Here is a 12,033-nt window from a genome sequence, read left to right as displayed (position 1 = left end):
TCACCAGATGACCAATACTACCTAAACCTGTAGGAATTACAAGCTGTATGAAGATGGATTACAGCTGTGCAGTGTATTGTACTGTATACATTCTATTTCTAGATCAATTCATTTTACAGAAAGATTAAGTAAGTAAGGATTCAGAACCCTCAGAAGTCCTATAATAGATTGATATGACATAGGGCTCTCTCATTATTCATGCTCTCTTATACCCAACTATGAAACACAACTTTTTGGAAAACCTAGATTAACTCGTCACCCCAAGTCTCCAGAGAATTGCCTGTGCTTTTCCTTCTCTCCTAAATATACCTCACAAACTTTTAAACTCCCAATTTGACATGCCATCAAAATGTGACAAGCGGCCAAAACACGAAACACCTCTGTTTCGTTCATATTAAATATAATCACTCATCTACAATATAAAACCTGTTCTTAAGGCTGTTCTTACTGAGAGAGAGAGAAGTAAGCCAGTTTTCCATATTGCAAAATCCAACATGTTCACAGGAGGAGAGGGCGAGGGAGCTATAGGGTAACCACGTTATTCACACAAATGGAGAAGGAAGCAGAAAAAGCCCAGCAGGGTCAGTTTTGCTCCCTACTCGTACCCCTCTCTTCATGTAAAAATGTCAGGCCTGCAGCTCCTTGAGATTTTTACAAAGTTAAGAGGGAATCCTCAAAACAGTGCAGCAGAGACTTTCAAGGACAAATACAGAGATGATATGACTTACGGTAATACCTAGAGGCCTCAGATCTCAGGACTGCACTAGACAGTGTACAGTGAGATGTCCTTGTCTGAAAAGCTCACAGTCTAAACAGACAAGACAAAGGGATCAAGAAACAGACAGAAATCATACAGCAATTTACTATGCCGGGATTACAACAAAAGTTTTCCTGACTCAGACTGGTGTATTATCAATGAGAACAAAAATTCATGGCTACCCTTTAAATTTCAACACTCAACCAAAATCTAATATTAAAAAGTAGGTGGTTAATCAAGATAGTCACATACAGAATTCCTTCCCATTCTTCCTCCTCACTTTGAGGTACACAAAAGGAATTTTCATTATGATTGTACAGTTGGCTGTTTCTCAGGAAGTGAGAAAGTATGCATTGCCCTATGCTACTAGCTTGGAAAGTCAGCCACAAGACATTGATAGTAGTCAGAGGGAGCAGCTCAGTTTCCAACTCCTAAGAGAAGCCATCTAGAGGCACTGAAATTAAAGATAAGTTGTTTTCTTTCCAAGTGCTTTATTATTATTTTTACCCATGAAAAGGTCTCACCTGTTAACAGAGTAATACCGACTCTGGGGAATATATGATGTGTATTGAGTTTTTAACCGCTTTCTCTCCATCTCCTTCCAACTATCTTCTGTCCATTTTCTCTTTGCCTGCTTCTCTTCATGTTTTTTCTCAACATACTCTGCATAGGTCTGGATCCTATAACTTTCAGCATACCTGCTGGTGTTTACAGCTATGGAGAAGAAGAGCATTGGATATTATGTATAGAATAGCTTTTAAAAGACAGCCTTCCCTCCCCTGAAATAACTTATTTTAAGAAGCTGGAGTGAACAGCTTGATCTGTCAATATACACAATTCAAAGTTTGATTGTTAGTGGTAAGGACGTGCAGTAAGATCCTGCTAATTTTATGATTAAACACTTCAGAAATGCAGGATGCATGAGAAATTCAAACCCAAGAAGAGGAATCTATTACAGAACTATAAAAGAGAACTTCCAAGTAAGGGTACCCACATTTTGCAGTCATCTATCTAGGACAGGGAAACTAATTTGCAGGAGTGGAGATTTCCACCCTTATCCCACAAGAGATGGAAGTTTAAACATGACATTCATGGAAACAACAACAATAACCCATAGCAAGTACAGCGGGACTTGCTACATTCACATCTATCCTCCTTTAGTAAAGGAAACAAGTTGTTTTGTACCCTCTTAATTTACATTGTTGCACATGATAGAATATCTGTACTGTTAGCACTGCTCACAAAAATAGGCCTCACAGAAGAGTTAATTGGGTTGAAGATTTTTTTTAAATGAGAAACCATCAATTCTTCAGTCATTATTCCTTCCAGATTGCTTGTTGGCATGAAAAGCCTTCCTGTATTTTTTCCTTTAAGTTTCATTACTTAACCCAGCAGGTTTATTTTGCAAGTTTGCCAGGAAAAAAGAGTACATTTACAAAACCTTTGAGGAAACCTAGGTTTGATTGCTGCAAAACACAGCTTTAGTTGAGCTGCATTTTCTATTATGCAAAATATTAATTAAAGAGGCAAGCAGTCTATTAATTAGTACCCAGTTACTCCCATTATTGTAGCTCTTTACTGTTAGGACTCCATTTCACTGAAACATGACGGTCAATTTATGATGGAGGGATTTCTCTCAACACATGCAGAATTAGGATCACTTAAAAAAACCACTTTCATTGCCTGCCTTCACACAGCAACAATTTACCAACATTCCTTCAAGTCCCAGGAGTTTTGCAGCTCTCAGCCTTTAATCTGCAAGCCAAGTTCTGGCCTGAAGCCATCGCTATAATGGATGAATCAGCAAAATTAATTGGCTGTCAACTGGTGTCCTCTGCTGTTTCCAGTTTAACTGTTTGAAAGAAAGTACTGTTGGGTGATCAGTAACACTAACCTTTTACAAACAGTTTATAAGTTATTCACACACTTCGTGTAATTCAAATTTAGTTAAGCTAGACACAAAATGCTGAAGTTTATCATTGCTTTTTCAGTCCTTTTCAGGAGCCAAGTTGCTCCTCACTGAACATTTTACATTACTGCTAGTCCATGTATTGAAACTGGCATGCCTTAATCTCACAGTTCCACATAGGCTGGGAAGCAGTATCAATGATGGTGGAATTTATTTTTAAGACTTAAGTTTGCACCCAATAGATATACTCAAAGTGGTATGTAATTAATAACCCAGGATCCACAGGTGGTGTATATTAATGCTGCTGATGGGGCATAAACCATTTACTACAAGCATAGAAAGCCGAACTAAAGCATATACATATGTTATAGACTCCAGGAATAGTCACATCTTATTTAATGTCTGATTAATGAGACGTTTTTATAGGATAATTGTAGCAACTGTAAGGCATAACTTCCCACCCATTAAAATTTGCTATTAACTACAAAGTTTCAGGGTCTTTAAAAGTTATTGCTATGAAGTTACTTATTGCCCAAAAAGGTAGTTTTAACCCTTTCAATATGATTTAAATGTAGCCAGAAATGGAAGACCGACAAGAAATACATTGAACTCTCCTCATATTTTCTTATCCCAACAAACAAGTTTAATACAAATTAGGAAAAATCCACAGGAAGCAGCAAAGTAAAGAAAGTCTGTTGTTGGTGTGCGTATTTTTTAAAATAATTTCACAAACAGTTAACGTTTCTTCAGCAATTATTATGGTAGAGAAGACTGGTTCTTTAACTCAATTTGCAGCTACATTAGCAACAAAGCTTTTAGAATAGTACTCTTCATGCCACAATAGCACCAACATGTTATATAGTGTTGTCTCATTTTGTATCTCCTACCTAATGGCATGTGTTTCCAGAAGCTGAATCTCCCTATAACACAGTAAGCTCATTTAAAATAAAGTAAAATATAAGCAAATAAAATAAAAAGGCTTGCACTATTTTGTTAGTTGAAAAAGCTGTCCTCTCCCTTTCTATGTTTGAGTAAGTCTGGTTTAGGATACCAAGAGCGAACAGCTAAATTAAGTTACACACCAAGCTAGATCCCCTAAGTGATTTAAAAAAGCCCCCCCAAAACAAAAACGGTAATTGCAAACATTACACTATGTTATGAAGAATATTTCTAGACCACAGCTTCTCCCCCAGTTACTAGGCAGATTATTAAAGAGACTGAGTGAGGCCGAGTGATCTAAAAGGAATGTGCACAAAAACAAAGATTTTCTTTCACCAAGTCATTGCCCTTGTACAAAACTGAAATCATGCCAGACAGCCACTGACAATCCTGAGCATATGAAGTACATAAAGTTATTCCAGAGCTAAATATACAAATGAATGTGTAGATATAAACTATATGTAATCTTTCTATTACACACAAAGAGCTACATTAAAAGAACATTAAGGATGCAAAAATCAATCACTCAAAAGTTAGGAAATTGCAGAATAAAGGTTACCAGGGAACCCTTAATTTGGCCCCTTGTATGTATGTATTATGATGCAGTCTTAATTACATGATCACATGCTATTTTTTCCCACAAAACCCCAGACTTATTCACTGCACAGGATGGACGGTGTTCAACTAATGGGGAACTATTCAATATTTTGTATTGTCCTCATTCAACAATGTGTAGCTATAGGACTTATTTACTGTACACTATTCAACCACTGATCTGCACAAAAAAGCATTAATTTCCTCATAGGTTTTCTATTGTACTCATCACTATAATATCCAAATACTTTACAAACAAGCTATTTGTGAGGTGAAGGGTGGTATCCTCTATTATCTACAATCTGTGCACTGAATGAGAAGGGGTCCTTAGGAGATAATTAGCTGTGAGCATGTAATTAAGACTATCATAACAAACACGCACAAGGAGGCGAAAACTGAAAAATAAATTCCCTCATGTGACATCATACCGACACCTACACATGGGCCATCAGCAGGAGTGAAATCTTTAGATCCACCACATAGACCTATGCTACTTGAGCTAATGGAGCAAGATGCTGTATGCTGGTGAAGATGTTGTATGCGGATGGGAGAGTGATCTCCTGTTGGCATAATTACTCCACCTCTGTGAGAGGCGGAAGCTATGTTGGCCGGAGAGCATCTCTGGCTGACATAGCACTAGTGTGGACGGTGCCTAGGTCGCTGTAACTTGTGTCGCTTAGGGAGTGTTGTTTTCATGCCCTGAGCAACATAAGTTAGATAGACTTAAGTGGTAGTGTAGACCTGCCCTGAAAAGTGAGGAAATGTTCTCAGTAAAAGCGAAGATTCTTTTAAAATGTTAGTAGTTCTAATGCAATCCAACTTGTTGAGAAAACAAAAAAGTTCCAGTATACTTTCTAATAAACATACAAGAGATCACCCATCTTCCACATGGGAACTCTGAAAAGGTAACATCCCTTGCAACCCCTTCAGCAAAGCCGTTTGAAAACTCCTGCTTCTGTTCAAGCTCAGCTTTTTATATACTAACATCTTACTTTTGTCCCCAGCCTCCTGAAAACAGATAAAACCAGTCCTTCCCACTGTTCCCCAGAAGGTCAAGTTTCAAAGGCTGGGAATCTGCATAGTTAGCTCTGAGATTTTACATTAATCACCCCCTAGTGATTCCAGGTTCTCCAGAACTTCCACCCCCATGTCAATGAGAATTAGAATAAATAGTTTCCCACAAACTACCAATTTTCAGGCAACAGGTTGATGCTATCAAGCTGAAGTTAACCAGCTTAGATTTACTTGATTTGCTGATATTTTTATTTCCAAATAATTCAATTGATTAAAATACCCATTAGGTACAGCATAGGGAAGTATGTATCTGGTTTCAATGCTCTCCCCTCATTAAGCTGTAGTCAAACTCCTTAGTGTTTAAAAACAAATTTTCCCCCTAAATGCAAACAATATTTTGCACATGTAATCAGAAATGCCTTCTCAAAAGTGCTATTGACTTTTTAAATTTTGGTTACTGTGGCCGAAACTTGGTTAATAGGACTTATTATTCATTTAATTCATTTATCAGGTCAGGTCTATGCAGATGTGACTGAACAAAATCAGACCATACATAACTAAATAATCATCCGTAAGAATGTAAAGAATTAATGCAGTAGAAATCTTGCAAGCCTGATTTTTCTCCTGACTCCTCCCCAGCATTCAGGACAGAGGCTGGGGGCTGACTGCTGTTGAGACTCGCTGCCAACTTCTCCCCTCCTCACACAGATCTGGGTTTGGCAAAACCACTGTGGAGCTTCCCCTTAGCAGGCAGGGTACTTGGGAGAGGGATGCTGTGCTCCCTCACCATGCTGCAGAGCAGATGGTGCTTGCACCTGCTCTTAGCAGCATCCACAGCTCTCTCCTGCTCATAGGTGAGCTCCCCTCCACACAGATGGCTCCTGCCCCCTCCCCACCCAGCACAAAGCTGGCTCTTGCCCTCAGTGCCCAGCATCTGTTCCCCACCTCCCCTGCACAGCTGGTTCTAACCCTCAATATTACAATACAATACATTATTTTTATATTAATATAATCATATCCAAAACATACAGCTTTGAAAATCTGAAAGTATTCTGTTTTCATTGCCAGAAAACACTGGCTCTACTCATCAGTGAACCTCTGCATGATATCAGGCATTTCTAGAGGAATTTTTAAGCTTATATGATGCACTCATGAATACATTAGCGATAAGAACTTTCTCTCCTGACTGAGATGCAGAAGATGTCCAGACTTCTATGTATGACTGAGTGGACATGTCCTCAAAGACAAATCTTTATCATCTCTTATCTGCATTATGGTAGTGCCTACAAACCCCAGCATGCTAGACATTACACATACATACTGAAAAGACAGTGCCTTGCCCGAAGGTGCATCACTAAGTAATCTTAGCCTGTGTATTGCATAGGCTGGGAATTTGAGTTTCAGTGGATAGGGAATCACCACAAAAGTAACTTTATAATTTTGGAAAATTGCCATACAGTAAAAGTGAAAGATTCCAGCAACTGGTAACAAAACAGTCTCTTTAGACTTGAAAGCACAGTGACAACATCCATATGTTCAAAGCTACCTTAAAAGCAAGCTTTTGATTCTGCAGAACATAACAGCTCTTACAATTAACATTGCAGTCTCTGTTTATAATTTTTCTTCTGGGTGACCTAAATAGGAAGGTCTAGTTTTCCTGTGCATCTTGGCACACATATGTATGTCTCACCACCACTACACTCTGCCTGTCTGCTCTGTGTTCATGAGTTTAAACTATTGAGATACACAAAGATTCTTGCATCTCAAAACTGAGCTCAATAAAGGTAGGCATAGCAACATAACAAATGGTAAAGAGGTATCTTAGGTCAATCAGCCTTGACAGTGTATTGTTCAAAGTAATCAATCTCTCACTGAAATAGTTTTTGGCTATTTTATCTGGGATAGCTCCCCAATAACACAATACTGCAGCATTAACACCACCCAGTCCAAGTCTTCTGAAACCTGAAGTATATTCATTTGAAAATTAAATAACCATGATTTCTTTGCTGCAGTGTGTAACTGAAATTAAAGATCTGATTTTGATGTAGTCTATATTGAAGAATTAACTTATTTATGACCAATTAAGACTCAGCTTGTTTGTTAGCCAAATAAAGCCCGGGGGGAGAGGGGGGAAGCAGACAAACTCTTATCAGTTAGGTATGCTTACACTAGAAACACTACAGTGACCATTTCAGGACTGCAGCTACACTGCTGGAGCACAGACACTACAGTGACAAGAGGGGTTCTTCCATCATTGTAATAAATTCACTTCTCAGAGGCGATAGCTAGGTCGATGGAAGAATTCTTCAGTCAACCAAGAGCAGTCTACACTGGGGCTTAGGCTGGCTTAACTACAGCGACATAGCTGGGTCCACCTAACTTTCTAGTGTATAACAACCCTTATTGAGAGCTACATTATCACACCTGCTTGAAGAGTCATGTTTCCCTGGGAAGGGTGTGGACCAATCCCCAAAACTGCCCTCCCAGTCAGTTAGCTGCAGTGGATTCAACTTGTTTCAGATGTGAGTAGTGGTTCCTACAAGAAAGTAAACATTTAGTATGAAGGTCATTGTGTAAAGTCCCTGTTTATTGCATGCAAAAGAATAAAAAGCTTAAGTTTATTTCCATTTATCCTTGTATACAACAATCCTATCGTTTCTATATACACCATTAAGAAAGTAGGGCAAAGCGATTTGAAATTAGAAATGCACAGCTGACTTCTAATGCTGAAGTTTAATAAAAGTTTTCAATAGGAAGCCTAGCATATTGGCTTGATCTTCACTGTGAAGTTTAAATTAAAGGTTTCCAGAAGCTGTAATTAGTTACAGTATCAATCTTCTGAAACATCAAAACTTGTCATGGAATAAAAAATTGTTTGCAAAAATAGATGCGCAACTAGCAAGGCACTGTGCCATGCATAATCCAGATAAGGAGAAGTTACTCACCCTGTGCAGTAACTGGAGTTTTTCAAGGTGTCTCCCCCTGGGGGTGCTCCACTTCAGGGGTGCATACACCTCATGAGCCTTTAATCAGAGATTTCCAGTAGCAGTGCCCATTTGGCCTGCACATGAACACTACACAACCTCGTGCCCTGCACCAGGCTATATAGGGCTGCACAGGTGAACTGCACTCAGTTTCTTCTCCACCACAAAATCCCTGAAACTCTGAAGCAGAAAGAAAAAAGGGCAAGTAGTAGAGCACACATCTTAAATAACTCCAATTACTGCACAAGGTGAGAAACCTTTTTTTCGAGTGAGTGTTCCTCTTATGGACGCTCCACTTCAAGTGACTACTGAGCATTACCCTCAGCTGGAAGGAGGAGCTTTGAGCAGAGTCCATGGCTGAAGAGAAGACTGCATTCCCAAGGAGCATCCAATTTAAAACAAGGGGCCACCATGTTTGGAAAAGGTATTATAGAAATCCTATTTGCAGTCTTGCAAATCTCCACAATGGGAACATGTTTAAGGAACACCACAGAAGTAGAAAGAGACCTTGTAGAATGGCTAACTCCCTAGAAGAAAATTGTATATCAGTAGAGTCATAGCAAGAAATACATCCAGTAACCCACCTGCAGTGTGTCTGGGTGGAGACTGCAAACTCTTTGTATCTGTTAGCTACTGAAACAAACAGTCTGGCAGCCCTTTTAAATGGCTTGTTTCTGTCCAGATAGAAAGCTACCACCCTCCTGATGTCCCAGGTGCATAAGGCAGTGGTTTTGGGGCAGGGGGAGGGAGGGAGGGAAATGAGAGATGCATGACTTGGTTGATGTGAAATTCAGATGATTCACTAAGTAAAAATTTAGTGTGTGGGTGTAATGAAGCCGTGTCTTTGAAAAACACCCTAAAGGGAGAATCAGCCTTTAAAGCCCCCATTTCCCCAACTCTTTGGCTGTTTTCAAGGATAGGTTAAGAAGAGAACAGGTATGTAGCCATTGCTTCAAAGGGAGGTCTCATAAGACTCTCAGTACTAAGTTTATATCCTACACAAGGGTGGGTTCTCTACTCTGAGGAAAAAGGTTTCCCAACCCCTTGATAAATCTTACCATCACAGGATGATCAAACACTGAGAATCCTCTAACTAATGAACAGAAGGCTGTTACAGCCAGCAAGTGAACTCTGACAGAATTCCTAGATAATCCTGATTTTTTTTTTTTAAATTCCAAAAGATAGTCAAGGACAGAGAAGGAGGAATGAGCAATAGAAAGATGCTCCTGATCACACCAATAGCAGAATCTCTTCCACTTTTGAAGGTAAGTGTTCACATTGAATTTTTTCTACTATTTACCAACACCTGCTGTACTGCTGCAGAAGAGGAAGTCTATTATTCCTGCAAAACATTGAGGAACTAAGCCCTGAGGCAGAGAACTCCCAGGTTGGGATGGAGAGTCTGACTGGAGTCTTGAGAGGTGACATCAGGAATGGACAGATAACTGATTGCTAGACAAATGGCAAGGCAAATCTGTAAGGATACCAGGCCCTATTTGGGCCACTTTGGAACTATTAGTATGATCTTGGCTTTGTCTCGTTTGAACTTCCCCTCCCATTTTCAGTATCAGAGGTGTTGAAGGAAATGCATAAAGAGGGCCCTTCATCCACACAACAAGGAAAGCATCTCCCAATGAGAGCCCAACCCCCCAAGAAAAACTATCTCCACTTCCTGTTAGTAATGTTTGGAAACCCCCATGTCATAATAATGTGACTGAGAGTCTGGTGTCTAATTCCCACTCATAATTTTGGGCAAAGTGCATGCTGAGAGTGTCAGCCAGAGTGTTCTGTATGCTGCTGAAATGAGGATGCGATTGCATGTATACCAGTTCTATAGCTCTATTGCTTTGGAATAAAGAGAAGGGGATTTCACCCCACCAGCAGGGTGGTTGATGTAAAATATTCAAGCTACATTGCCTGTCATGATTGACAGATTTGTCTCTGATTAACAGGAGAAAGTGATCATAGATATTTCCTGACTGCCCGCAGGTCCAGAAGGCTGATGTATAAATGAGCTTCTTGGGTAGACCATCTGCCCTGAATGGTGTGTGTTCCTAGATGTGCCCCACAACCCAACGAAGATGCACTTCTTATCGTGATGATTGGTGATGGTGGATAAAGGGAATACCCACACAGACTTTATGAGGGTTCTTCCACCAAGTAAGACAGTCTTGTACTTGATGAGGGACTGATACCAGTCTATACAAACTGTTTGTTCCATGTATGAACTGTTCTAAATCACCCCAGAAACAGCAAAGGCGTAGCTTTGCATGATGCATTACAAAGGTACAAGCTGCCATATGTCCCAGAAGTTAAGGACTGAAGTACTGGAAGTGGTCTTGGTCAACCAGAAACCAAAGGAATTTCATGAGATGGGTGAACTGCGATATTAAAATACACGTCCTGCAGGTCAACGGCCATAAACCAATCTCCTGTATCCAACAGTGAAATTATAGCTACAAGAGTCACCATCATGAATTTTTGTGCTTTCACAATATTATGTAGAAGTCTTAGATCTAGAATAATTCTCCACCCTCCGTTTCTCGGGATCAGAAAGTATTTGGGAGTAAAATCCCTTCCTCCTGTGCTGAGCAGGAGCTGGTTCTATGGCTTGTAAGTGTAGAAGAGAGGTGATTTCCTGTCTCAACAGGTGTTCATGAGACAGATCCTTGAAGAGGAATGGGAAGTGGGATGGCAGGAGGGAGGTAAAATGAATGGAGTAACCCAACTGCACCCTGAATTACTCACATCCTCCCCCAGCCCAGCAGCTTCAGAATGGGAACACCTGATCCATAATACCCTGGGAAGGGAAGCTAAAGACCCACCTGGAGGAAGAAAAACAGGATTACAATATGAGGACCAAGGACAACAGAAAGGTCCCAACTTCTCCACAGGCTAGAATCACTCAGTGAGACATCTCCTTACTGACAGATCATGTGGTAAACTTAATCACCAATTCCTTGGCCTGTATCAAATCTGCAAACAGATCAACCCTATCACCTACAAACTCCACCTGCCTCGTTCTCTCAGTATCCACCCAGTATTGTGTAACCCTTTTCTCCACTAGACCCTGCCACCCACCCCCACTGGTGCACATTCAAGACCATGATGAGTATATCATTCACAAAGTCCTTGATTCTAAAGCCAAGTTGGGTAAGCTGTGGTATTTGAATGATTGGGAGAACTGCAGCGCTGAGGCCTGCTAAAAGTGTCCATGCCCCCAAACTCATTTTTAAAAATGTGATGCTATTCACTACTTAGCTTTAAGTAACACACAAGTTTATTCAAGAGTGAACTATAATTGATCCATTAAGTAACAATGACCACAGTATAATTAAGCTTCCAACATCCATCAGGGAAGAATTTAGACCAAAATTTAGTGCTTTAGAAACAGGATTTTAAAAAACAGTGAGTTAATTATGACCCTAAAATGGAGAGGGAGCTAAAATTCTTACACGAACAGAGGTTGCTTAAGCAGCCCATGTCAGTCACAGAAAATATACATAACAAAACAAAAAAAGAAGAGAAAAAAGTTAAAAGGCAAGACTCAAAAAATTATCTGAGACCAGTTAGTGTCTTTCAGATAACAGAAACCCCACCCAGGAGAAGTCAACAGAAAGGTGCATAAACTAGGGAATGTAAAATGGGAATTAGGAGAATTAAGAAGAGCATTTGAAAAGCAAACAACCAGACAGAAAGCAAAAAATGGTAGTGTATCAGAAAATGGAAGTGGTGGATCTGCTGAACTACAAGGGGTCCAGATGAAGGACCTCTGCTTACTATAACTGTATGACACAGGGAGAGCAACTATTTATCAAACATACACATCTAAAGCC

General features: G+C 39.9%; 1 protein-coding gene across 7 annotated transcripts in view; it reads right to left on the bottom strand.

Moving 5' to 3' along the window:
- The window catches only part of PARN (poly(A)-specific ribonuclease), a 132,480-nt gene that overhangs the window by 29,470 nt on the left and 90,977 nt on the right, over nt 1–12,033 (bottom strand). For 4 of the 7 annotated variants that reach the window (XM_067551342.1, XM_067551343.1, XM_067551344.1 and 1 more), the window contains one exon: nt 1,282–1,471. The exons of 1 other annotated variant lie outside the window; for it this stretch is intronic. In XM_067551342.1, the coding sequence (XP_067407443.1) occupies nt 1,282–1,471 (190 nt within the window). Of the gene's footprint in view, nt 1–1,281; nt 1,472–2,465; nt 2,610–7,637; nt 7,750–12,033 lie in introns of those variants that run through there. 2 more of the 7 variants (XR_010920383.1, XR_010920382.1) reach the window with 2 other exon arrangements.

This window comes from Emydura macquarii, unplaced genomic scaffold, assembly GCF_026122565.2.
Source record: "Emydura macquarii macquarii isolate MOO-44397 ecotype Brisbane River unplaced genomic scaffold, CSIRO-AGI_Emac_v2 contig_1348, whole genome shotgun sequence".
In the NCBI taxonomy this organism is placed as follows: Eukaryota; Metazoa; Chordata; order Testudines; family Chelidae; genus Emydura; species Emydura macquarii.
Note: the sequence above shows the minus strand (reverse complement) of the source record. Positions and strands in the feature narration are given on the sequence as shown.